Source organism: Apus apus, chromosome 18 (genome assembly GCF_020740795.1).
Source record: "Apus apus isolate bApuApu2 chromosome 18, bApuApu2.pri.cur, whole genome shotgun sequence".
Lineage (NCBI taxonomy): Eukaryota > Metazoa > Chordata > Aves > Apodiformes > Apodidae > Apus > Apus apus.
This window is the reverse complement of record NC_067299.1, coordinates 7,724,898-7,752,435: the sequence shown is the minus strand read 5'-3', so window position 1 is coordinate 7,752,435 and position 27,538 is coordinate 7,724,898. Positions and strand designations below refer to the sequence as shown.

The window sequence follows — 27,538 nt, the reverse complement described above, 5'->3', positions numbered from 1 at the left end:
ATTGTCCCTGGTGCTCATGTCAACCACCTGGACGTTCTGGCCTGGGAGATGCAAATATTTGCTGGCCCTTCTGTTCTTGCTGGCTTGGAGTTTTGCAAAGGCTGTGTTTCTTTTTCCTTTGTTCAACATTCATGTCACTCCCGTGCCCAACAGCACCCAGACCTGCTGGGTACCAGGCTGAGATGGGCACTGCACAAACACAGAGCACCTGGCAAACACCACACATTTTTCCTCTACTTTTATGAGATTGCACAAAGGCAGGGAATGTGTTTTACAAGATAAATAGTTATTTGAGGTGGGAATTGGTTTGTGGTTTTGGTTTTGTTTGGGTTTTTTTTTTTTAACTTTCCTATATGAAAGAAATAATAAAAAGCCTAGAGTACCTGTTTGCTTAGTGTAGCTCCTTCAGTTTTTATAGAATTATAGAATCATAGACTGGTTTGGGTTGGAAGGGACCTTAAAGATCATCTAGATCCATCCCCCCTGCATGGGAAGGGACACCTCTCAGCAGACCAGGTTGCCTAGAGCCCCATCCAACCTGCCCTTTTCACAGACTTTTAGAATATTTGTGGGATATTATTATTATTATTATTATTATTATTATTATTATTATTATTATTATTATTATTATTATTATTATTATTGTTGTTGTTGTTGTTGTTGTTATTGTTATTATTTTGAGACATTGGTAATCTTAGCCCTGTGGTATCAGGCAGGATACCAGACACTTCTGTGAAAGGCAGCTCATCATTCCCTGAAGAGAAATTTCACTCCTCTCTCTTATTATTTTTGCTCTCCCCATATTACCATAATGAAATGTCAGCCTACCACCAGCTTTGCTGTGGAGCAGATGTCTCCTGTAATTACTGTTGTTGCAGGGTTTTCAATGTTTATCCTGGCTGGCTGGGCTGTTGCAGCATTAACTGGCTCACATCACAGCATGGCCACACTGTTGCTGCACATCTGAAAGGAGATGGAAGGGCTGGTGCTCTCCAGCAAGTTTTTATCTGCTGGCTCTCCAGATCTGCTCTGTAATGTGCCAAGGGCAGTGCTTCAAACTATGGAGAGGTCCTTGCAGGAAAAGTATCTCCAAAATGTGACTCCAAAAAGATGTGTTCTGCTGGAAAGCTGGCTTGAAAAAGAGCAGAACAATTATGTGAAGTTTGTTCTTTCTTAGTCCTAGAACATAAGCTGGGATGCTCTGCAGGGCAGGTTGCTTTTGTGGCAACGTGTTGACCAGGTTTGTAAAGCAGTAAAGGGTTAGACCAGCATTTTCCCCCACCCAATTGTGCATTTCCTAGGAGATATGAAAAGTGCTCATGGGGAAGTATGAAAATAAACATGTTCCTTCTGCAAGGAAATGTGAAAATGGTGGTTGGGGCTGGAGAATGAGGGAGGCTGAAGGGTCTTGTTCCCCTGGGAAGGGCAGTAAAAGCTTTGAGGATTTCCTCTGATGTTCTGTGAAGTCTCTTGGGTGTTCTGCTTTGGGGGTGACTTTGTGTTCTGAATTTTGGTGGTTTGTTCAAGTTCCTGAGAACCTACACCTTCCTGCTGCTGCTTCCTTCAGGGGCCCAGACCCTGCTTTCTTGCAGCTGCAACATGGTTTCCCAGATCGCTGGTAACGAGAGGGATTTTTTTTGTTGTTGCTTTCAGTGCATCTCAGCCTCCAAGCTCTTTGCAAGGGTTTCTTTCCATCTGGGATGTACAAGCAGTTCAGCTGGTGCCCATGGTTGTTCTCATGGAGCTGGGGCAGAGCTGGAGGCTTTGCTGCAGCCTGGTGGGGCAAGGGGCTGTGCACAGGGACAAGCTTTGCTCTGAGGGCTGCATGGCAGAGGCTTGGCCACAGCTCTGGGTGCAAGCGTGGTCAGAGTAGCTGACAGCTTTGTGCAACCCTGGGGATTTGGGGTGATGCAAAACAAATTGAGGTTTATTTTCCTCTATTTGTGGGCTCTACTGCAAAGCCTGGAGAGGGAGAGAGAGAGCACCTTATGGTGAGCACTGGCATCAACCAGCTGGTGATGCTCCCTGGTCAGAGGCATCTTTTGAGTTGGAAATACCCACTGATTTCTGAGCTGCTGGCTGCCCTTAGGCCTGTTTCATTCTGCCTGTGGTTCTGCCCCTTTTGATTAACTTCTTGGCACTGCATGTTCAAAATAACCTGAAATTGAACTTCTTTATGTGGATCACATAAACGTTTAATACAGTAAGTTGCCCAGTCAGCTGGTCTCATGAGGCCAAGAAAATCTGCACCATTTGACTGGTTTCCTTCTGTCATAGCTCTGCTCAGTCCTGCTGGTTGTGCATTCCTGGGTTCATGGGTGTTCTTTGCATAATTCCTGGTGACAGATGTATTTGAGTGTTGTACTCCCATGTACTCACCTTTTTGGTGAGGCACCAAAAAGTAATGGCTTTAGGAAATGGCACTTCTACTACATTATACTGCATATCCAGCAGCAGCTTCTAGTGTGGGGTGTCTGAGCTTGTATCTTTCTTTTTATCCTCCTGGAAAAGTTCCCCCTGGGTGTGTTGGCTGCCATGACAGACCATGTTCCTCTTGTTGGGTTTTTTTAGTGCACTACCAGAAGATCATTCACCGGGACATCAAGCCTTCCAACTTACTCTTAGGAGATGATGGGCATGTCAAAATTGCTGATTTTGGAGTCAGCAATCAGTTTGAAGGGAATGATGCCCAGCTTTCCAGCACAGCAGGGACACCAGCCTTCATGGCACCAGAGGCCATTTCAGACACTGGCAAAAGTTTCAGTGGAAAGGTAGGTCTTTGCTCACAGTCTTCTGAGACCCTGAGGGATGGTACAGAGAGCAGCAACCACACTTTTGTGTGTTGGATACCACAAACCCAGGGACTGTGGTGCAGATTGGGGTGGTTATTAAGTAGAACTGAAGCTTCTGTATTCAATCCAGGCCAAAAAACTCACAGTGGTTGTTCTTAGCTGTGAATCCCTGTCCAGGCAGGAGCCATGTTAGAGCCCTTTCTGTGCCCATTGGGAAAGGAGGAATCTCTTGCTTCCCTTCTGAAATAACCAAAAGGCACTGGGGGCTGCTGGGCATCAAGGTCATTTCTTGATCCCCTGAGAGGCAGTGCTGGAAGAAGACTTGTGAAGTTCAGCCCTGAGTGGTATTATTTCCTGTAAGAAGAAGCAGCTGCTTGCTGGTCACTGTGCTCCACAACAAAGACAAGGAGGCAGCACCTGGCCCAGCTCAGTCCTTGTTCCCCAGCCAGGCTGCAGGTGCCTTCAGGAGCCCAACTTCAGAGAGACTCTGCAGAGTAAAGTAGAAAATGGTACATGCATGCAAATAATGTTCTGTCAATTGGTGAGAAACTCCAGCTGGTTCAGATGCCGTGTTGTGTCTCACTGCCTGCACATGCTTTCTTGCAGGCACTTGATGTGTGGGCCATGGGAATCACCCTGTACTGCTTTGTTCATGGGAAGGTAAGCTGCCTTTGGGGTGCTGGGGCCCAGTGTGGACCTCTCTGCCCACCTGGCTTTTGACTCATTCCTTTCCAAATAAAGGCAAATACCAGAAATCAAGACCTACCTTCTGCAAGCTCCTGTTTTCCCACATCACTCGGCAGCGGGGAAGGAGCTGATGCTGTGATCCATGCAAAGGATGGTTTCTAGAGGGGGCCCCTGTGCTCAGACCAGTTGTCAGTGCTAAGAACCCAGAGCAGCATCAGTAGCACCAGCAGTGGTTTGTTGAGAGGGTTGTCCATGTGGCCTTCTTTAGAAACAGAGCATGGGGAGAGGCCTGGGTTTGATCCCAAACCCCTGCAGCAAACCAGAAAGCTCTTTTTGCCCGAGCTGAGTTGGGCCAGATGGAGACAGCTTTGGCACAGCCAGCTCTTCAGAGCTGCCTTCTGCAAACACCATGTCCTGTCGTGGCTTTTCCCTCTCCAGTGGCCAGAAGCCCCCTCATCCCACCCACACTGTCCCAGGGTGAGCAGTACAGCAGGTAGACGTGGTCTGTGTGTGCAGGTGTGTTACCTCAGCCTCCTTTCCAAGCACAGACCACTGCACATCCCACCACACAGACATGAGGCATCCAGCTCAGGGGTAAGAAGTGGCTGGAGGAGATGGCAGAGGCAGAAGTGTCTTCATTGCTGATGTGATATTGCTGAGCTAAGTCAGGATGGAAAATATTCTGACCTGTGTCTATACTGGTGTCTCATTTGGACCAAATCCTAAAGGGTATTACCTTGGGTTTATATTCTGGTATAACCTCATGGTTATCCCTTTCCTCTGTTGCAAGCACTGAAGGAAAGAAAGAGGAAGCATAAAGCCAAGCCCAAGGGTGTTTGTTGGTTCCATGTGACCCTGTACAGTGAATGTTGTAAATTTTGTACCTATTTTATAGATCATTAGTTAATCTGACCAGACAGGCTGAGACAGGGCCACCCACAGCCCACTAAAACAAGTGTACCTTGCTCCTTCTGTTTTGATGCAGATGTTCATAGGGCCCATGAATCTGCTGCTCCTGCATCCCTTGCAGTATTCCCCACTGCTCAGTTTAACATCCTGCCTGCCCTGCCAGGTCAGAAGAGCCAGAATCCAGGTCTAAAAGAAGCCAGTGTAAAAAGTTTTGCCAGAGAAAAATAGGCTTTGAATCCAGATACCTGAATTTACAGTGGAAACCCAGGGGGGTTAGTAGTAATGCCTAGTTCCAAATGATGCTTGTCACAGAGAGACCTCAAAGCAGTGATACAAGCCAGGTTGTATCAGTATATCCATTTTTCAGGTAGAAAAAGTGGAGCAGAGGAAAGGAATATTAATCATTCCAGCTAGGATGGATGGAGGGGGAGTATCCCAATCCAGTTATGTATTCCCTAGGTCCCTCTGCTGTTCTTCTGCCTTTAGTTTTTAATAAGGAACAAATCAATTTGTGGCGTGTGGGAGATTTTATTTATTTCCATCTGTGTGTGAAATAGAGAGAGTGCAACCAGAGTGTGCTCCTGTTCTGTGAATGACAAATGCCTGAGTGGTGCCAGGATCTCTGACAAGTGGAAAAATCATCTGCTTGTTTTACAGTGCCCTTTTATAGATGAATATATTCTGGGTCTTCATAACAGGATCAAGAACAAGCCTGTGGAGTTTCCAGAAGAGTAAGTAAAGTTTACTCAGCTACTGTAAAATAAGGTTCAGTTTTTAGCATTATTCAGTGTGCAGCATAAAGGCCTGTGGGTCACCACGGAGGGTCAGATGGGGCAGGTGAGGTGCTTTGTCTTCTCCTGGGTTCTTCACGTGGGTTTTGTGCAGATGATGATGTTGAAGCTCTGCAGCTGCTTCTGCTGCTCCTGTGTCCGTGTTGTGCAGACAGGGACTAAAGGAAACGGCTCTTGAAGTCTTTGGCAGCAGAAGGGTTTCAGTTTGGGTCCAGGGAGTTCTAACCTAGCTACTCGACCCTGGAGATGCTGGAGGCACAGCTTGGTTGGGGTTTTGTGTTTCTGCCACCTGCCACTCGAGCAGGGAGAAGACACTGAGCAGTGAGTGTTTATGGTCTTGTCAGATGAGCCTGGCAGAAGATGGTCACACTTAATATGTGCTTGGTCTCTGCCACCAACCCACCATGCCTTTCCCTTGTGTTCTGGCATTTTCTCCATCCTCAGGCCTCTGATTACTTTATTTTGATGATTAATTTGTTTCTCCTGGTTGCTATCAGATGAAGTAGCCAAAGCTGGACTATTTTCTTTCCCAAGTCAGCACAGTAGTCGGGCAAAGAATTGTTGACCTTTTTGACCCAATTACTCATCTATTAAAAACACAGAGATAAAATTACTTGATTTAAAACAAGCATAAAGAAATTAACACTCTCATGAAAGGCACATCTGTTATTAGGGAAGAAGGGAGGGATGTTGTCAGGCAGCCTGTGATAACCTGCATGTATCCACCATCTATTACATGAAGTTTTTGTGAGACCCTCACTGAATTTTTAGACACCAACAGCAAAGGGCTGGCAGTTCCCAGGCTTCCTTCTGAGCTTGCAGAAAGCACTGGGTTCTCAGACTGTCCTGTTTTAGACAGATGAGATGATTCATGCCCAGGCCCCATAGACTGTATTACTTACCTCTCCACCACCCATGACTTGGATGGGTCCACCTCCAGCCAGGCTGGTGGAGCCCACTCTGAGGGCTGTGTGGAGCACACCTCCCAGGGACCTGTGGCCACAAGTTCAGGCCCCACTCCTGGGTATGTAGCAATTCTTCAAACCAACCCTGTGCTCTTGGGGAGGTTTTACAACTAACCAGGCTTCAGGCATTAAGAGCCCCAAGGCCACCTTGCCATGTTCCCACTGTTTGCTCTGAGGTTGGGGCAGGACTTTGTCTTGACAGTACTGCAGCAAAAGAAATAAATAATAAAAAATAATAAAAATATTGCTTGTGTTTCCCTGGCAGCCTTCTCTCTGCTTGCTTGGCTCCTGGCAAAGTGCCCATCCTCTCTCAGCCATCATATATTTGGGTTAGCAGTCAAGTCACGAGTGACTGTTCCCATCTGTCTCTGCAATAAGTTATGAAGGTTTAATGGGCTGACTGGGTTGTGCTAAGAACTTTTCCTTCATTCAGACATTTCCTTTGGTGATAATTGGGCTCTATGATTTGTTTGGATTTCTCAGTGACCTGTTCTCCCAGTCTAAAAAAAAAAAAAGCTGCACCCCTTGTTAGGGTGCTGGAGGAGCAGAGTTACTGGGTGTTGGTGGCTGCCTAAGCTCCGTTTCTTTGTTAGATGAAGGCAGTAACAAAATGCACATAAAGCTGGAATTCACCAGGCTGGATCCACCCTGACCCCCCACAGAACTGGCACCTCACTACAGTCAGGAATATTTTGGTTTCAATTTATTTCGCCATGGCTACAAAAGACACATTCCTGTTTGCAGACAGTCCATGGAAACTCACTGCCTGTTTCCTGACAACCTCTGGGACAGAGATGGAGCTGCCTGTACCAGCCTCATTGTCCCTTCCCTTAGAGACGCTGGGGTAAATATTTATTCCTCTGGAGTTCTCCATCTCAGTGAGTCCTTGGCATGGCACAAGGTAAATGGGGTGAGCTCACACCCTCAATAATCCTGGCAAAACTAAAAAGCAAGCTGGAGGAGTTTCTGTCCAGATTTGTATAAAGAGAAACAGAAGCTCTGCTTAGTCCCTCCTGGTGAAGAGATGAAGTCCAGGACAATGTTCTCTGACCTGAGGTAAAATGATCTGTGGTGCTGGCTGCCCTCCCCAGTGGGTGCTGAGCTCTGATGCTTGGCAGTGTCTTGAGGGCTGTTAGAGGACTATGACTGTGAGAAATTCCAGAGAGCACAGGCTTTTCTGATGAAAAATGCCACCAGGTAGAGCATGCACCATGGCAGAGGGAAGGCAAACCAGACAGGGTGATGGGATCTGGTATCTGGCCATAACTCACCCAACACTTTGTGATCCTGTTTACAAGGCTTTTCCTTCTGACATTAATTCTGTGTTGTGTCAAAATCAGTCTGGTGCCCAGAAATGTTAGCTGTTTATAGATTCTGTTTCTTGTATTTTAAATACAGCCATTGCCAGTTTGGCACAGATCTGATGTTAAGTGTTTTAAAAACACCATCTCACCTGCACCTCAGCGTGGTCCTCCTGCAGGAGTCTTTATTCTGACCTGCTAAAGGCACTGTCACTGCCCATAGCTGTTCCTCTGCCTGGAGCTCATCTCAAGAGCAGCACTGTTCTTCCCATTCCCACCTAAACTGTCACCCACAGCACAGCCTGGGAAGTGGGGAGTCTCTGAGGACTCATCCTGCCCTTCCCATATTGCCTGTGCACTTGCAGACCCTTGACACAACTCTGGAAGTGTTCAGACATTCAACTGAACCCACTTTCTGCCCCTTCCCACTGAAGGAGCAGTGTTTCCTTGTGACTGATTATTAAAGATCCCCCAACCAGTGTCCACATAAAGTGTTCACAAATTACTAAACAGCATCTCTGTTTTCATCAGGCTATAATATCCCTCACAATGATGTGGTCTTCATGAAGGTTTATGGTGGTTTATTCCCTCCTCTTTATTCTGTACCTCCTTGTGGGGGTGCAGAGGAGGTGGGCACAGCAGCTGGTCCTCAGTTTTCAGTCCTGTGTTTTCAGTCTGAAACTGGTCCAGTGTTTGCAGTCTGAAATCCAGCCCTGCTGGGGAGTGACATTTTCTGCTGCCAAATCCCAGCTCTGTGCAGAAACCCAGCTCCTCAGCAGTCACTGGTGATGGGAGCTCTCAGCTCCTGATACGTTTCTGTCACAGACTGGCCTTTTATGTCAGCAGCACTTGGATCATACACATCAAGTGTGTTTTAAAAACGTTTTCTGCATGATTAGCAACAGAAATCAGTGGAGCCTTTGGACTAGAGGGACAAACTGCAGGACCAAGGGCTCTGTGTGAACGGGGTGGCTTCTGGGTTCAGGCAGATGAATTTCTCTTACAGTCCTTTTGTTACCCCAAGGCTGAACTGCACAGGTAAGAAATGCCCAGTTACCAAACTGGCTGCCATCAGTGTTCATGGAAGCAATTTAATTACTGCCACCTCTAAGCTTAGCTGGGAACCTGAATGCCAAAGGGGGATGTTTCTTCCAGCATGTGATTGCCCACGATGCAGGTTTTGCATAGCAAGTTGTGCCCTCCTTGTATCATAGAGCCCAGCTCCAGTTCTGCCCTCAATAACGTGTTGCTGTGCCAAAATCTGTCCTCTGAAGTTCCCCTGCTGGCTTTAAAAATGTCCTGAGATCCATTCACCTAATCCTTGTGCTGCCTTTGGAGAGTGTGGAGCTGTGGTAATTGGCAGAACAGGGTCACCAAACCTTCACAGTGACCATGATGCTTGAGAAGGAACCAACCCAACCAGATCTTCCTTTCCCGTGCTGGGTTTGCAGGGAAAAGATCTTCTCAGAGGAGAAGATGCTTTACCAAATAACTGCAGTAAGGACTGGGCCTGCCTTGAGCACTTGGAATTCTCCTGTTAACTGGAAACTGCTCTTTTCTCTCCTCAGAGGACAGATAAGTGAAGAGCTCAAGGACCTGATCCTACGCATGCTTGATAAAAATCCAGAAACAAGGATAACAGTCCCTGAAATTAAGGTAAATTTGACATTGATATCATAGTCTTTTGTTTCAGCTGATTTTGTGGTTCCTTTGGTACCTTCTAATGAGGCAGAGCTGTTCCAGTGTTTGTTTTGGGAGCTTTCTCTGGCAAGCTGCCTTGGAAAGGGAGAGTGCTCATTTTGCAGTGTCTAACAGCTCTGTCACTGCTTGGGGAATATTGACAAAAGCTTTCTTGTTTGCTTATTTAAATTGAAATTACTCAAAAGCTGGCTGATTTTTAGTGAATCCCTGGGAGAACTGATATTGTCATGGGGGCTGCTAGCTGCAGAGCCTGTGCTGACAGGGTTGGACCTGTAGGGCCTGGAGGTGTGGTGTGTTCCTCCTCTGGTGCTTGCATGGTCAAAAGCCTTAAGGCAGCACATTTATTTCTGTCAGCTTTACTTGGGAGGTGCTTATTAACACAGAGAACAACTAGGACTGGTAGAGCACAATGCTTCATAGGGTTTGGCTTTATTTGGGTTTTGCATGGGCTTCTGTCCTCCTGTCACCCCTCACCGAGGCCTTGGACCTGCTGGAGGCTCTCAGGATTCCCACAGAGATTCCTCAGCATCCTCTCTGGGGCACACAACTCTTCTCTGGTTTGTCTCAACACCAGCACATTTGCCACCACATCAGGACAGCAGGAAGGTTGAGCTTGGAGAAGAAATGTGATGTTGTTTCCCTCCATGCCCAGGAAGTCACAGCCTTTGAGGCTGGAAAGTGCTTTGGAGCTGTATGAAGTGATTTCACTTGGCAGTTCTTGCAGGCACTTCGTGTGGAAATCTGAGCCCTGTAGGAATCCTGTGGAGAAGAGCAAAGCAAGGTGCTGGATCTTCTCCCTGGCCACGCTCTGAAGATGGTTGGTGTGCTTGAGAACTTGTGTTTGAAGCTGAAGGAGCCTGTCTCTCTTCTGCCAGGCTGGGCTCTGGGCTCACTCCAAGGCCTTGAGTGCTGCTTTTCCTGTGTTCTTAACCAAGGAAACCAACCCATGAGAGGCAAGAGAAAAGGGCAACTTTCTTCTGTTTTTCCCCTAAGTGAGATGATGGCTGAGCAGCTTCCTGGGAGAGGTGTCTGTGGAGTGACTGCCTCCCTCCCTGAAGGCCCTGGCCAGAGAAATCCAACCCAGAGCCTGACACATGCAGCTGATGCAATCCAGACATGACACACTTCCTCCGTATTTGTATTCCCAGACTAATCCCAAGAAACTTCTTTGAAGGTAGCACAGAGCTGGCTGCATGACACCAGAGCTCCAGCCTTGGCTTTTTGCATAGTCAGAGGTTTGGGGTAGCTGTTCCAGGCCTCCTTCTCCTCCTCCCTGGGGTCCTTCTCTTTTTATTTTATCCTCTTTTCATGCTCCCTTTCTCTTCCTCTTTCACCTCCCTTACCTACAAGATAAAATACTGACGTGCAGATGTTCTTCTGCTGGTGAGCATCAGCTCTGTGCTGCTTCTCCTGTTTGACCATTCATACCTGATAATTCTTTGGTGTCAGCATTGAAGATTAACGTGACAAAAGCTGGGAGGAGGCAGTAAAATTCTAGAAGGGGGTTAAAGCTGGACAAATATCTTAACTGCTCTGCCCAGCTGGGTTTGGGGCTGCTGTTCACCATCACAATAAAGCAAGGAGCTTGTTGAACATTGAGGTATGGCTGGGCAGTCCTCTCCAGGGCTGACACGTTGGCAGGTCCCAGGTGTGCTGCAGAGTTTAGTGCCCTGGTTCACTTGAGGCTGGATGTGGTGATGTGCCTTTGAGTAGAGTTTTTAGAAGCACAATTAGTGATCTTTGGAAAACACAGCTTAATTCAGTGTCATCAAGCAGCTCATTTCTGAGCCCTTGAAGAACACTCTGGACACGGAAGAGCTGAAACTGTTTACCCTGGAGAAGGGAAGACTGAGAGGAGACCTTATCAATGTCTATAAATACCTAAAGAGTAGGTGCAAGGAGGATGGAACCAGGATCTTGTCAGGAGTGCCCAGTGACAGGACAAGGGGCAATGGGCACAAGCTGGAACATGGGAAGTTCCACCTGAACATGAGAAAAACTTCACAGTGAGGGTGACAGAGCCCTGGAGCAGGCTGCCCAGGGAGGTTGTGGAATCTCCTTCTCTGGAGATATTCGAGACCCCCCTGGATGCAGCCCTGTGGAATGTGCTCCAGGCCATCCTGATTTAGCAAGGGATGGGACTGGATGATCTCTAGAGGTCCCTTCCATCTCTGGTGATTCTGTGATCCAGCTCATCTGAATGGCAGGAGGTGGTGAGGATCCATCCTGATGAAACTCCACCTGGAGGCTGAGGCAGCAGAGGATGCTCTCCCTGGCAGCCCTGGTGTGGGGAGCAGAGGGCATCACCCCATCCTGCCAGCAGCTCCCTACAGCAGTGACAGGGTGGTGGGAAACTGCCTCCTCTCTCCTTTGTTGTGGGGGTGTGGAGGTTTGTGTGGTGTCCAGGTGGCAAAGGAGGCTGTTCAAGTAGCACGAGGCCTCAACATTCAGATCCAAGGGCTCTCAGCCCGTTTGAAGCCCCTAAAGCCTTCTCTGCACAGGTGTAGAAATGATCTTCATTCTCCCAGGTAGCAAGTGTGCCCAACCCCAGGTGAAATGTGTGCATGGGAGAGAAAAAAATATATTAAAAGGCTCTGGAAAAGTGGTTTTCAAAGTATTTCAGGCTTGATTCAGGGGGTGCTGAGTTCCTCCAAGATGCCAGTTGGTGCCATCTGGCCAGGCACCAGACTGCAGTGAGTTCCAAGCCTTGAAATGCATCACTGGAAGTGGGAAATGGAGCAGTTCTGGCAGGTTACCCCCATCATCAGCCCAGTGCCCCCTTTTCTCTCTCACCAGCACCATCACAGCTCTGCTGTGGAGGGAGAGCTCCAGCTGTGTCTGTTCCTCCCCCTGCAGGTGCATCCCTGGCTGACCAAGGCTGGGGAGGAGCCGCTGCCGCTGGAGGAGGAGCACTGCACTGTGGTGGAGGTGACAGAGGAGGAGGTGAAGAACTCAGTGAAGACCATTCCCAGCTTGCCAGCTGTGGTATGTAACAACCACAACCACATCCTCTGCCTGGGTCAAGAGCATGGTACTTTGCTGAAGCTTTCAGCTGGTGAGGGAGGTTTGGAGAGGGCACCAGTGTGCTCCTGGTGTGAGAAGCTTGGCTTTTCAGCCCAGTCTGAACTTCTTCTGGCTCTGGGTACTGCAGCAGCACGACTGCAGGGGCTGACCATGGGAGCAGTCCTGTGGACATCTGGCTGGCTGCTCTCACAAGAGCTGTAGGGTCACACCCCAAAGTGTCTGGCATCAGACACCCCAAACACCAGAAGCATCTCAAGGGTGTTTTGTTTCATTAATCTAGAGGTTGCTGCAAGACACCTCATTTGGATCCTTAAAATGAAGGCTCCAAACCTGGAGGTGACCTGGCCACAGAAGGAGGGAGAGAACATGTAGCACAGGGTAGACAGCTGGCACCTGCCAGCCTTGGGGGACCACAAGTGGGTGTTGAGGGCTCTCTCAGCAGCTTGTCTATAGCCAGCTGAAGGTCTGCTATGGGCAGTTACTGTGAGGCAGGTGCCTTTGGGGGGTTCCTCGTGGGGAGCGAGGTGCTGAGCACAGTGAGGACCCATTTTCACAGCTCTCGTGGCTTGATGTTAGCAGACACTTGCCCCAACATCCAGCTGGGGGAGTGAAAACCACCCTTTCTCCCTGATAGCAGCACTTTGCCTTTGAACCCCCAGGAACCAGCAGTAGTGTCTGCCCAGGAGAGCTCTGGTGCCTTCTCCTCACAGGCTTGGACCACCACGAGCAGCAGGAAGTGGTCAGCAGCATCTGCTTTACCTCTTGCCAGCAACGGTGTGTGTCCAGGGGTCTCTGGGGGAGTGACATTGTCACCAAAAAGCTGTGCTGTGGTTCCCTTAGTGGGAGCTCCAGCTGTAATGCTGTTACATCATAGAACCACCCAGGTCGGAAAAGACCCTTGGGATCACCTTAACCTGTCTGCTGAACGATCAAAGAAGCTGTTGTGAGACTCCTGGGCTTCAAGGAGTCAGTCAGTCCTGCTGTTCTCACCCACCTCTTCCTCCCCTCAAAGATCCTGGTGAAGGCCATGCTGAGGAAACGCTCCTTCGGGAACCCCTTCGAGGTCCAGGCGAGGCGGGAGGAGAGATCCATGTCTGCTCCTGGGAACCTGCTCATGTACGTGTGCACAGTTTGCCAGTCTTTTCTGTAGCAAAACTCCCTTCTCATTCAAACACTGAAGGTGAAACTACCTCGTGTCCTCTAGGATTAAAACATCAAAGCAGCCTAAAAACCTGTTCTGGGTGCACTTCTCTCTGGGAGATACATTTGGCCTCAACACGTGTCAGGTGCTGAACTTGATAACCTGTTATCCAAGGTGATAAAAGAGCCATTAGAGGTTGGTGAACTGAAGTAGGTTTGATTAGAGTCTAGTCTAGACATGTTTTTGTCCTGGATCGAGCCAGGATGAAGCCAATTTTCCTTTTACCACGACAGTTTGGGAGGGTTTAAGTCTCTCATTTTTGTTGACAACAGAAAAGGTGCCAGATGAGCAGTTTGCATGTATTATGAACTCAAAATGAGATGATGTGATTTGTCTATGGGCTGGGGCTCAAGTCTGGGCAGAGACACCCTGGAGGCAAATGGGCAGACAGTGGAGAACACTTTGAGATTGCTTTTTCATTTAAGAAAAAAAAACCAGAAAGGCTTTTTACACACTGCCAGTTATGAAATTGCAACAGGATATTTTGGAGACTGAATATAAATGGCTACACTGGGATCAAAAAGGAAATAGACCATGACTTTTGGATTCATCAACAGTTTTTGAAAACAATAATCTAGATGTACAGAGGAAGATTCCTCTGTCCTTCAGTTGGTTCATACTGTTTCTCTCTAGTTTTTGTTACTGGTCCCTTTCAGAGCCAGGATTCCAGGCCATCCATCAGTCCAGTAAGTACCATCTGGACCATTAGCTTGACCTGGGACAATAATTTTCATGTTCTCAGCCCACAGGATCTGCAAGGCTGCAGTTCACAACAAAGCTGGGTTGTCCCAGAATGATCCTTTTCCACCCAAAATCCCAGTGTCATGCCTCACAGACTCTGTGAGGGTGTGCTAAGAGTCTCACTGCACCTTTGCAGATGCAAATAGAGGAATGTCTCTGTCTCTTGATTGAGGGCTCAGCTCAGTTAAGGATGATTATGCATTAGGGCCCAACTGTGTATTGGAGACTTCAGTAAAGGCTTTGTCTTTGAGTCCAGGACCAATTAGTTTAACACTAGTTTGATTAGTTTAGCACTAGTTTAACACTTAAACACCTTCCACACAAGTGCTGCTGTGGGGACACATCTGAAGAGCATGGCAGCACAGCTCCTTTGCCAGCTTAGCACAAGGTGTTTGTCCTCATTTGTTTCCCTTGGCTCATTGCCTTCCAGATTAGTTATTGCTAATTTGATGCATGTCCCTGCCTGTATCTTCACTGTCACTTCTGGTCACTGCATTGCTGGGACATGGGGGAAGTTTTGAAGAGAAATTTATAGAATGCTCCCCTCTTGCCAGGACAGCTAGTTCAGAGCAAGGCAGGTTTGCTTCTTTCCAAACCCTGCCTGAATTGATATTTCAAGGTGGTCTCTTCTTCTAGTACCCCGAGCCTGTTTCCAGAAGGGACCTGTACCCTTCCACCTTCATTTGAAATGCTGGAAAGCCCATGTCACTAACTCATCAGCTGGTGGGAAAACTTCCTGACCCTTGATGCTGTGGCTGGTTCCTGCCTGGAGCTGGGAGATTTATTATCTCTTCAGAATAAGTACAGTTCATTTGATCTAAAGTGGCTGTGAAGTTTCTGATTAGCCACACTGTCAATGTCTAATCCCTTTTGAAATCTCTTTAGGCCTTCAAGATGAGCTGTGAGCCTCCACTTTGATTTGTCACCTTTCTAAAGCAGCTAATCAATTTCTTCTCAGCTTCTAGAAAACCAGCATCTCTCTCTGCCTCTACCCGTGTCAGCCCCATGTTTCCATTCAGGCTCCTTGTACAGGACTATACAAAAATATCTATTTTTTTAAAAAGCTGTGTCTGATTTCCTCTGTTGTGCTGCTCTGTCCAGTGCTCTTGGTTTACAAAGAGATGTCAGGTCAGGGAGGGAGCTGTGGCCATGAGGGCTGCCCTCTGCCCACTGAAATAAGTGCTTAGAGATGTCCAAAAAGAATGTGAGTGGCCTTTGCTTGTGCCAGTTCTCCACTGCACAAACCCCTCTGCTTAATTTCTCAGTCTCACGCCATCATTGCCAATTTTTAGCTGTAATAATTGACTTAATCCTAAATTAATTCCTGCACAATTGGAGCTTGGAGAACACTCATCTCAAACCCCTTCTGATTAAAAGACAGACACTGGTTAAATCTCTTCAGCAAATAGTGTCATATATTAAACACTACAGCAGCTTTGCTTAAGGAATGCAGATTATTATTTCCAACTTGGAAAAATGCTACATTGGTTGAATCTCAGTAAAATTGCCTTAAATTTAAATAGATTTGTTGAATCTAAGGACACTGATTTTAAGTGAACGGAGTATAAAGGAGAATGTTCCTTGTTCAGTGAGTTATCTCTTGATGACAGTGTTATTTCCCCAGGAGCAAACAGAGCTAGACACTGAGCCCATCCAGCTCTTAATTCATAGTGAGTTGTTCTCTAGTAAAACCAGCTTTAATATACTTATAAAATAAAACATCAGTGCAAATGTTATGAGTAGCTCTGTGTTAAAATGAGTTTTTGAGTGAGTCTGGATGACTATAAATTTCTAGGACCTTGCAGGAACAGATCATCTTGTTGTGGCATAAAAGCTCTGCAGAGTTCCTGCATGTCAGGCACAAGTTTCCACCCCCCCCCTGCCCCGTGCCTGGGGCAGAGGACCCCAAAAGTGGGACTTGTTAGAGGGGCAGCACCTGCAGCCATTGCTGCTGTGTGGTTACCCACAAGGAGCTGAGGGCAAAAGGAGCCATCAGCTCCACAGAGCTTCTCCTCCCCAGCTGCTGTGAGAGAGAGAAAGCAGCTTTTGTAATGGTGCATCTCCTACTTAGAAACAGAAAATAACTTGTTGTGTTTCTATGGAAGAAAAAAGGAAAAGCAATTAGAAAACTCCAGGTTTTTATTCAGTTTATTTAATTAGGCTGCATGTGAAAATGCCAGAGCCCCACTCCCTGCTTCTTCAAGCATCTTACATCTGTGCCTGTACTGAGAATGGATTTTGCAGGAAATCCTCTGGCAGCTGAGTCTGCTTTCTGGTATTTGATGCCTAATTGATGGTTCTTAAAATGGATCTGGCCTTTAAGCTCACTCTTTGGGATCTGGAGAGGGGGAAACTGAATCATGCCGTTGAATTTTTGTGATGTCTCCCTGCATTGCACAGTGTGCTGGGCTCTGCTCCTGGAAGAGCCTCCTGCAGAAGCTGCATGTGCAAAAGTCAGGAATAGCAGGAGGTCTTTTGTGTTTGCTGCAGCCTTTGTTCCTTTAGAGGAGACCATGAAGACACCAGGGATTTGAAATAGTTCTTCAATTAGTACTGGGAGGAGTGGGGGCTTTTTTAGTACTCCTTAGACCTGGAAGAAGCAAATCTTCTCCTGGGTGTTATTTATTGCTTCGTTTCATAGCACTGAAAAGAGAAAGAGGCAGCTCTTGCAATGGAGGCACGTGCACCAGGGAGAAAGGAACTAAAATGAAGATGTCCCTGTTTGGGAGCTCTTGTTTTCCAGCAGTTGCCTGTCCCAGGGGAGCCCCTCAGCACAGCCTGAGCTGTCACTGCACCCTGAGCTGCACCGTGTCCCTGGGTGCCACCAAATCCTGCCTTCCCTGCAGGGTGTCCCAGAAGCTGCAGTGATCCATCGAGCCCTGCAGATCCTGCAGCTTCCAGCCTGTCTTTTGATGGTGGCCACAGACCAATTGTTCATTTCTAACTTTTCCAGTTGCAGAGGATTATTTTAAAACCCAACTGCTTAAGGTTCACGGCCAAGTTCTGGGTTTCTGTTTGCTGCATTTCTTCTGCCTGCTCCAGATTTCTTCTAATTGAGTCAGCACTGGCTTCACATTTTATTACTCTCATTTATTGCAACTACTACCTATCAAATTAATTGCTGTGTTTTGACAGACCCAATTTACTTTCCCTTTATGGCTGCTATTCCTATTGATGAAATGTGGTTGTCAGCTCCTGTATGGGGGACCAGCCTGTGTTTAGGAAGCTTACCCTGCTCCCAGCCTTCCCAAAAAGAGACTGAAAGAGCCAGCACTGCCCTCAGGGCCACACTGTCCATGTAGACTAGGCATGAGGAGGCCAGGGGGAAAGTGAGGTGGAAAAGTGTCTGACCCAGGTCTCCAAGCTGAAACAGCTTCTCCCAAAGCAGCCCAGAGGTCCCTGCCTCGTGGGGACTTTGTGCTGAGCAAGGCCCAGGGCTCAGCACCACAGGGCTGCTCAGGAACAGGCTGCAGAGATGCCCCTGGGGCAGCCAGGTTTGCAGCAGCATCTTTGGCAAGGCAGTGGCTGCAGGCTGGGTTTGAATTTGCCAGGAGATTCCACTGAAGATGCTCCCTTGGTCTCAGCTAGTGGTTGGTGTCTGGCTCTCCAGTCCCAGGCAGATCTTGGAGAGGTACCACAGAGGTGCTGTCAGGACAGTCAAACCCAACCCAAAGCCTGTCAGTTCTCACTGCTGTGTGTCTGGTGGGAAGAGCCTTGCCCCAGGGAGCATTGTAGGCATCCCCAGAGCCTGCCTCAGGACTGAGGCACTGACTGTGGCTCAGGATTGTCCTCTGGCAGTGACCCACCATCAGCAGGACCCTGCAGGACCCACTCTGAGCTTGGCCACTGCACATAGTGGGGGCACCATGACTCTGATGAGGACACACAACCCCCAGAGGGGCCAAATTAAATGGCCCAGAAAGGCACAGCTGGACATCAGCAGTGTGGTGGAAGCCATCTGGAGCTTTCAGCAGCTGTAGGGACTGGAGTTGGTTGGACCAGTGCTACCAGTGCCCATCTTCATCCTTCCTTCAGGCTGCAAGTAACTATGACTCATGCTCCATCCTCCATTTCACTCTGCTCCCTAGGCTTGCTAGGTGCAGAAATACAAGCTCCTTAGCCTGCTGCCATCATCTCCATGATCACTTTCTTCCTTTGTTTCACTGTTTTGCTCTCAGGGACAGACTCCTCTTAAACACATCTGTGTATTTGCATCCATCCTTAAGGTAATTCAGTGTTTGTGTTTCCCTTGGGTGCTGTAGAAACATGTGTCCTCTCCTCAGCCTGTGTGAATTGTGTGGTAGTGAGAGCACTTGGCTCCATCCTTCCTTCCTGTAGGAGCAATTTTCCTGCAGTAATTAGCTGTGTGACACTAATGTTTATGTGTGTATATATATATAATTTTTTAATTATCATTTGTTGTGGTTCTTTGGCATTTCAGCCTTCTCTGAGGAGGGAGGGGTGAAAAAAGCTAATTGGGTTTTAGCAGGAACTGCTGCTCAGCCTGACCCTATTTGCAGAGGAAGGACCACAGAATCTGGGAAAGGCTGAAACTGAACTTTGGAATTGTAATCCACCCTGGGCTGGGGGGGATCTGCCCTGGGGTGAGAGACTGGGAAATAACCACATGCCTCTGAACACCTTTGGGAGCAGCTCCACTGCTCTGGAGACTCTGGCTGGCCTGGTTCACCACTCCAAGACGAAGGGATGAGCCAGAGCCAGGATGAGACTGCTCCAAGGTGAAGGACTTGCAGAGATTCTCCAAAAATAGTCAGGAGAAGGGAGGATGGGGACTGACGTGGTGCTGCTGTGACAGCTGCTGCTGCTGCCTGCTCCTGCATTCTTCATGGAGAGCTTCCTGGTGAGGAACAGCCTGTTTTCTTTCACGACGTGTGTCAGGAGTGACTCCACAGCCTGGCCACAGTCACTTGGGCCCCAAAGTTTGCCCAGGTCCTCAACAAAGAGGGGAGGGGACATCACCAGTCTAGACAAGGGCAGATCATTGGTAGTAAACGGGGACTCAGTGGAGGAATTAAGCAGTTGTCAGGAGTGTGTGGATGTGATTCAGCTCTCTGTAGGTTGTCCCCCTCCATCCCTGTCCCGTGCTGCCCATGTTTTGGAGGGGAGTGCTGTGAGGCTCCTTCCTTGCTGGGCACAAAACACTCTGTTAATCCTCAGGGGCTGGGGTCTTCTTGCAGCTGCTGGAGGGACAGTGATGTGGTCTCATGGATAATTACGCAGGTCAGGTTTTATTTGCCTTTATTTAAAAAATGTAGCAGAAACACTGTCTTACTTTTTAAAATGAAGGATTTAAAGGAGCTTCATGTTCAGCCTCAGGCCCTGCAGCACCAGCCCTGGCTCCTGTGCAGCCTGCAGGGCACTGGGGCCTGGAGCTCAGCTGCCCTAGGTGCAGCCTGAATTTATCATAGAATCATAGACTGGTTTGGGTTGGAAGGGACCTTAAAGATCATCAGGTTCCAACCCCCCTGCACGGGCAGGGACACCTCCCACCAGCCCAGGCTGCTCCAAGCCCCATCCAACCTGCCCTTCAACACTGCCAGGGATGGGGCAGCCACAGCTTCCCTGGGCAACCTGGGCCAGGGTCTCACCACCCTCACAGGGAAGAATTTCCTCCTCATGTCTCACCTCTTTCAATTTCAGTCTCCTCTCTTTCAATTTTAATCCACCCCACCTTGTCCTCTCCCTCCCTGCCCTTGTCCCACGTCCCTCCCCAACTTTCTGGAGCCCCTTCAGGCACTGGAAGGTGCTCTAAGGTCTCCCTGGAGCCTTCCCTTCTCCAGGCTGAACAGCCTCAGTTCTCTCCATGTAGCAGGTATCCATCACCCTGCACAGCTGTCAGGTCAGCCTGGTGTTGTTGCACCCCCACACTGGTGGGAGGTGCTGGGAGAGGCAGGGGGAGCACTGAGCACAGCTGGGCAGGGAGCTGGGCTGTGCTGGGGAGAAGAGCCTCTGCTCTTCCACAGGGGGGAAGTCATTTAATGAGGGATGACAGGCAGTGAAGATGGGGCTGTTCCTCAGCTTCCCCCCCAGGGAAATGGCCCAGGCTCCAGGTCAGGTTTATCAGAGGGCTTTGCTGGAGCAGAGGGACAAGAGAACATGATTTTTTTTTATAATTTCTGGTTTCTTCAGAAATTGGTGGAGACCTGTGTGTACTTCTGGTGTCGTTCCCAGCCAGACAATAACCCCAGAGCCCAAATCCCACACTTCCCAAATCCTGTGTGCTCCAGACACGTGGAGCAGCACTGACCCTTCCCTGCTGAGTTGGCTTGTCCATGCAGACCAGTTCTCCTGAGTTGGTGGGAGTGAGGCCAGACATCCTGGGAGATGCAGATGCTTGGAGTGGCATCACCTCCTTTACACTGCAGGTATCTTCCCATCTTCATGATGGAGAAAGGAATTTTGGTGCAAGTTCTGCCTTCTGTAGCTCTGTGCTGTGGATGGCACCTGAAGGTGTCACATTTTCTCCATTCAGTCTAGACCAGTGACAGCTTCCTCTGGTCACAAATCTGAGTCAGACTTAGTTACAAATTAAGTTACCTTGGCTGTGTTTTAAGAACTGCTGCTCTCAGGTGCTGAGCTGTTTTGGAGACCAAGCTCACAGAAACTGAAATTAAACAGCTGTTGTGTGGGGAAATCTGGGTCCTGGTGGAACCACTCAGTTTTTATTGCCTTTTACAGAGGGACTTTGGAGAGAGAGTTTCAATATCAAGCCATCACTCTGAGCTTTAAAAAAAAAAAATAAATCATATTATAGAAAAGCAAACCAGAAGTCCCCAAATGCAAAGCAGATCATTTTGAAACATTGCTGCTGGTCTGCAAGACTTTCTCCAGGAACCTGATACCTCCTTCTGATGCTGCAGCCAGGAGAAAGGCCCTCAGGGAAGTGCAATGGAGGCAGGGGACAAGCTGCACAGCTGGGGTGGCACTGAGCTGTTGATGGACACCAGCACAACAGGCTGGTCCTCTGCTCTTCCCTCTCAATATTGATGATGTTGACCTGGGTTGCCTGCTTGGGAAGAACACCCCTGGCTTTGTTTTGTGCATTGCTGCCTTCCCATAATATCCTTGTTTCCTTGCTGTTCATGTAGAAAACAAGGGAGCAGAGAAGGAGGCAGGGACCCAGAGCTTCCCGACGTGTGTGAAGATGAAGCCACATCCTGAAGCCCAGGCGGCTGTCGCAGGCTGGTCTCTCACGTGCTGCTGCTGGTGTACCCATCATGGTGTTGTCTACCACACATCTGCCCTCATCTCCAAGCCCGGGGCCTGCAAAGAGAAAAACCCAAACCCAAACAAAACTCACAGGTGGACCGATCCAGACAAGCAGAAAGGAGGGACAGAGCAGCAACGAGGAGAAGAGCAAGTTCTGGGGCAGCGTGGTTGGCTCCTTCCTGCTGCCGGCGGCTCCTCTGGGTGTGCCTTGTGCTTCACGTGGGGGCTTTGTCCTTGGGTGTCTTGGCTGATGAATGTGGTTTGATTTGTCACAGCAAACCAAACCTGATCTCCCGGGTCATTCACTCCAGAGACTGTTTCCTTGCCTTTCCTGCATTCTCTATTTCAAGCATCAGGGAAAAAAAAAACATGACACCAGATCCTGTTGTTACAGGAGGGCAACTGTTGTGTTTAGTGCACGGGTAAAACACTTCTGCATGCCAGGACACAGTCCTGCTCCTGTGGAGCTGGTGGAAGAATTTCTGTTGATGTCAGTGAAATGAGGATGAGATCTTCCTTTTGGAGTGGACACTGTCAGTCTCTATGCCTTTCTTCCTCTTTCTTTTTTTTTTTTTCCCCCCCCTTCTCTTCTTATCCCTCAGTTTTCCACGGTGTAAATCCTGCCAGCACCCCTGGCTTCAGACAGGGCAGTGTCATCAAACAGGACTTCATGATACTCCCTTTGAAGACCCTAGAGGTTCTGGAATGTTGGGATATTCTGTTACATGGAAAGGTTTAGTGCACCAGGGATGTCTGCTGACCCAGTGTGCTCTTCCCAAGGGTTGGAATCACACTCCATCAGCTGCACCCATTCTTGTGTGCATGGACATTGTTCTCAAAGCTGAAAAGAAGTGGCAGGTTTTGGGTTTATATTATTTTGGGGTCATTTCCTTTCCCTCCCTCATCTCTTAGCTCCTTGAAAGTTAGGTACCTGATGCATTTGAACTTTAATTTCCTGATAAATGACCTGAACTGGGAGAGCTCCCTGGGATGGACAATGCTGGTGGAGGGTTTTTAGACTAAGGAAAGCTACAGAATACAAATGAGATCAAAACTTGATCTTTTGGGGTTTTTTAAGGCTTTAATTTTAACGTTTATTTTAAGACTGTAATTTTTATGCACGTGCTGATGCTGCTATTTTATCCATAGGTTGCTTCTAAACTTGGGATTAGAAGCTTAATCTCTACAGTTTGACAACAGGTGAGAGATTTCACTAGAAAGGGCAAATGCAGCTGTTTCCGTGGCTGCTGATCATAGGGACCATGTGTGTCACCAGGAACTTCACTCTTGCACTCCGAGAGTGAAAAAGTGACTTCAATCTATCAAAACATATGTCAGTATTCTCCCTTGAGCTGGATGGGGTCTGAGCTTGCCCCCTGGGAAGCCAATGGGGTTGGATTCTTATTCTATAGTACCTAAATAAAGGACACAATTAGATTTGGTTCCTACATAATCATCTTACTGTCTTTTTTTAGGTCAACCCTGAGGGCTTGGGACTTTGTCCCCTAATGTTTTGTGTGAGGGGGGATGTATAGGAGGACTGTTGGCAGTGCCTGGTGTGCTGGTGTTCCCACTGTTTCCTGTAGTCCAGTCTGGTGGTTCCCAATGTTTTCCTAATGGCTTTGCTGCTGGTGCCTTCTGCTCCCCATCCTCAGCCAGTCCCTTCCCCTCACTCCTCCAGCTGCCTTGCTGGGATGCCCAGAAGCAGTTGCCAGCCTGGGCTCTGCCCTGCACCTCACCTGTAAATACTGGGAAACTGGGACACAGTCTTGCAGCTACTTTATTTTATCAAGAGACCTTTAGTCTTTAAGGCAGGCAAAGGAATTCTGTCCTGTAAAGGTCACTGCTGTGGGCCTGTGTTTTGTGTTGCTCCATCCAGCTGGTAAATCCTGCCTGTGTCAGTGTGTTTGCTTGCACCAGTGGTGGGCTCAGCCTCTGAGGGGCATCCCATGGGCTGGTGGGCTTGGACCCTGCCTTGGGATGGAGGTGAAAGCACCTGGTGAAAGGGAGTGAATATGGAGATGGGACTTGGCGAGGCTGAGAGTGCTGGGGGTGTCTGCAAGTGCAGGAGGAGGGACTGGCCAGGGGGATGGATGCAAACTGGTGTGTGCTGGGGACCTGGGTTCCACCGTGTCCTGCTGTGCACAAGGGGCTGAGTGGAACAGCCCTGGGAATGTGGTAGGAGCAAACTGTCCTCCAGTTTGTGGAAAAATGGGCTCTCTCCTGGGTGGCCCAGGCCTGGCCATGGCAGAGCTCTGCTGCACAGGGCCTCTCTCAGCTCACAGCCTTGGTACAGGCCCCTCTGCCAGCTGTGCCTGTGCAGGGGCTCTGCTCTGGGCAGTGGTTCCCAGTGAGGTATCCATGAGGAATTCCCAGTGAGGTATCCATGAGTAATCACAGCATGGGCAGCCTTGTTGTAGCCAACACCAGGAGCTCCAACTTGTAAGAGAAGCTAAATCACCTGCAGCAGGAGTGCCTGGCTGGGACTGTTGGGTGGTTTTCCAGTGCCTTGAGCAGGCTGCACAGCAGGACACTGGCTGTTCTGGGAGATCCAGTGCCACACCAGCTGCTGTGTTTTCTTTTTATCATCTTTTCAAGGGTGGATAAGTCAGGCCTGTCCTTTGCTGATCTTCAGTGTGAGGGTGGTGAGACCCTGGCCCAGGTTGCCCAGAGAAGCTGTGGCTGCCCCATCCCTGGCAGTGTTGAAGGGCAGGTTGGATGGGGCTTGGAGCAACCTGGGCTGGTGGGAGGTGTCCCTGCCCATGCAGGGGGGTTGGAACCTGATGATCTTTAAGGTCCCTTCCAACCCAAACCAGTCTATGATTCTATGATTCATGGTGGCATTAGTTACATATCTTGTTTGTGTCCTCTCTAGGGCCAACATCTGCTTGTGCGTGTGAACATTCTTCACGTTTTGCATTTTGCAGGTTGCAGGGTAGAGAAATCTTTGAGTTTTAAAGCTGAAAGTTCACCTGGAAACTTGTGCCAGGGAGCAGTGCAGGTTGGTTACTGGTGTGCAGGTTGGTTACTGGTTTGCAGGTGCAGCCACACCATGAGGTGGCTGTGGGTCGAGCAGGTGGAACATGTGGCAGGTTTATGTATCTTCTCCTTGTATGTCCTCTGAGATACACCACGGGGGGACACCTGTGAAATCTCTGGCAAGCCCAGCACACTTCTGTCCCCTCCAGCAGGTCTTCCTCTCCCCTGCTGTGTGCCAGAATTTGGGCTCCCTCCAGCTGTGGCCCTAGACAAAAAACAGCTTCCCCATGGCCAACCCCACCAGTGGGGGAGGGCAGTGTAGCTGCTCCACACAGGACTAGTTGCAGGACGGTGAAACGACTCCCAGGATGGGCTTTAATTCCTTATTTATTGCCAGACTTGCTGGGAGGAGCTGGTGGGAGGAATTTTATGTTCCTTCAGCACAGCTCCATACCCTGAAGCTGTGGCAGGGGCTGAAGGAGGTTTTTCCCCTCTGTTCCTGTGGTGTGTGGAATGAGGAGCTCGTTCACTCTCTGTCTTGGTGCTTTAGTATTGGTGTATTTTTTTGTTCTGCTACAAAGAAGACTGTCCTTTGGGAAGGGGGATCTCCCTTTGTGTAGGATGGTGATGGCAGGAAGGGCAGGCTCCTTCCTGCCCAGAAGGGATCTCAGTAAATACTAAAACATTTTCAAAGGAGGGATTGTGCTGCAGGGCAGGGCTCCTGCTGAGAGCATGAGCAGGTCTGGTGTCCAGCAGGAAGGGTGTTTTTTTGTGGGGATATAGGACTTTGGGTACCAAACTTTTCCACTTCTCCAGGGCATATTTACAGTGGTGTTTGCTGAGCAGAGCAGCAAAGGGGATTTCTTTTCTGGCCCAGAGCCTCCTACAGAAGCCCATGCTCTGATCAGGTCCTTTCCAACCTGAATTAACCTGGATTATCCCTGTTATTCTGAACGCAGCTCCCCCAGGAGCAGGGAAGGAAAGGAGCTCAAAGGCTCGTTGCTGCCTTTCACCTTCTCTTCCTGAAGAAAAGCCATTTTTGCTCAGAGTTGCTGCTAGGAGGACCCTCAGGCCCTCAGTCAGTAACCACAAGCCATCAGTCAAAGCGTTCCCAAAAAATGGTGTAAATTCAAGAAAAAAAATACATTGTGACTTTTGAGGATATCGTTCGGATCCTCTGCTGTAATTTTGCTGCTGTTTCTGGTTTATAGGCCTGTTCTGTTCTTATTGAAGTATCTTGGTATACTTGATGTTAACTCTAAGACTCTGTATGTACTCTGCTATGACTCAAGCATGATGTATATGCACTCAGTACTGTGATGGCCCGTGGCCGTTACCTGTAAATATGTACCATGAATAGAGAGGCTATTTTTTGCATGCTTTTGTACTCTAGAACCCAAGAGAAAACGGCAATAAAGTCCACAGACGTGACACTGGGCTGAGTGCGGTTCCTGAGGAGGCGCTCGCTGCTGGCTCTCGTGTGCTCTCTGCTGTTCAAGCCCTCTCTGTGCTCCGGCTCCCAGGGCTCCCAGCCCTCCTGCCATCCCCGCCCTTTCCCTGTCGGGCTTGTCTCTGGATGAGGAGGCTGAGGGACCTGTCGTGCTGGGGTACCACGGCACCGGCTGTCACAGCGTTTTGCTGTAACGTGACCCGTGAAGCTGTTTTGGCCTGAATTGCATCGGCTTCCAAAGAGGCAAATTTGCTTTGAAAAAGAGGCTTTGGCCTGGGCTGGGTGGAACTCTGCACGGTTGTAGAAACCACAGCAAGGGAAAAAAAAAAAAAAAGGTGAAGGCATCTACCTCATCACCTGCCATTAAGATTAACCCCAGCAGACACAGCCTGAGCCCAATAACTGCTGATGCTGAACAACACACCCAGTAATTCCCAGGTGTGTAGTTGCTGTATGCCAAAGGACCTGAGGTACAAAGTGCTTGCAGCAAACTGGCTGGAGGCTCTTTCTTCACTGCCATGTCCTGGGCTGGCTTTGTTCTCCTGACCCTGTTTCCCCCTGTTCTGGGCACTGAGCTGCCCGGGAGGAGCTAAGTCCTGCAGGCAGGGGACAGCCAGGCCAGGTGTCCCTGGAGCAGCTCAGCACAGGGGGACACAGTACTGAGTCCCCAGCGTTCAGCAAACCAGGGCTGCCTTCCCCTTCCCATGAGCTGATTGTTTTGGTTTGGCTTCACAGTCAGGGAACAGAAATGGGGAGATCAAAACCATTCCAGCCAGGGGTGGTCTCACACACAGCTCCAGGTCTTCAGCAGTGCCCAGACAGCAAAAGTAAATGGAAAAAGAAGAAACTTGGATGCAGTGTCCTGAAGGGTGTGGTTTTTTTTCCAGAAGAGCTGAGCTGGCTGCTGTTGTGTTGTGGGGAGGGGATGTGTTGTGGGTTGGGGGCTCAGCTTCACCGGATGACCGACCTTGTTTCAAGGTGGGCTTTGCCATTTGATCTACTTCAGTGAAGCTTCCAACTGTGGGCAGAGCTCAGGACATCCCTAACCTCCATCTCTGCAGAAAGCAGGAGCTGTTTTGCACCCTGAGCCACTTGCTGAGTGCTGGGAAACTCATCCCGTGGCAGGAGTATCCCTGTCTGTGCTGGTCCTGGCCTCTCTCCTGGCAGAGGATAACGAGGTGTGTCCGTGTTCCCACTGGGATGGTACAGCTTCACCTTCCCTCTGCTGGCAGCAGCAGGCTGCACGCCCAGCTGATGCCTGGTGTTTCCCAGCAAACCACACTGGGACAAAGACCTGTTATTTATTTTTGCAAACGCTGAGCAAACTGCCCTTTGGGGCCCCTTAATGAAGGATACAGCAATTACCATCTCTTAGGTGCAGCTCCAGTTGAAACAGAAGGGGGGTTTGCTTGGATTTTATAAGCCGTGCAGCTTTATTTTTCACCTGGGGATGTTTATTCCTAGCAAGTCCAGGCTTTGCTTTTTTGTTAAGGAAAGGACCCTCTCCAGGGTGGTGCTGAGGATGGATGGCTGCAGCTTTCCCAAAATCACAGCAGAAAGGGCTGGATCTTGGCACTGGGAAGGGGCAACGGGTCCCTCCCCAGCTCCTGCAGCTCAAGGAAGTCACTGAACATCATGTTAAACTTCCATTCTCCTATTTTATTTCCCCCACCCCACCCCAGCAGGGGTTTCTAGTGCATTTCTGGCACATGGCTGCCAAATCAGTGATGGAAGAGCTGAAACCCCTCTGGGGCTGGTCACTCAGGG

The 27,538-nt window shown here is 49.0% G+C and overlaps 1 protein-coding gene across 10 annotated transcripts in view; it reads left to right on the top strand.

Annotated features, from left to right (window-relative positions):
* The window catches only part of CAMKK1 (calcium/calmodulin dependent protein kinase kinase 1), a 100,898-nt gene that overhangs the window by 72,242 nt on the left and 1,118 nt on the right, over window positions 1-27,538 (top strand). For 9 of the 10 annotated variants that reach the window (XM_051635759.1, XM_051635769.1, XM_051635758.1 and 6 more), the window contains 6 exons: window positions 2,572-2,771; window positions 3,399-3,452; window positions 5,046-5,119; window positions 9,014-9,101; window positions 12,003-12,131; window positions 13,183-13,286. In XM_051635759.1, the coding sequence (XP_051491719.1) occupies window positions 2,572-2,771; window positions 3,399-3,452; window positions 5,046-5,119; window positions 9,014-9,101; window positions 12,003-12,131; window positions 13,183-13,286 (649 nt within the window). Of the gene's footprint in view, window positions 1-2,571; window positions 2,772-3,398; window positions 3,453-5,045; window positions 5,120-9,013; window positions 9,102-12,002; window positions 12,132-13,182; window positions 13,287-21,221; window positions 25,753-27,538 lie in introns of those variants that run through there. The other variant, XM_051635768.1, reaches the window with a different exon arrangement.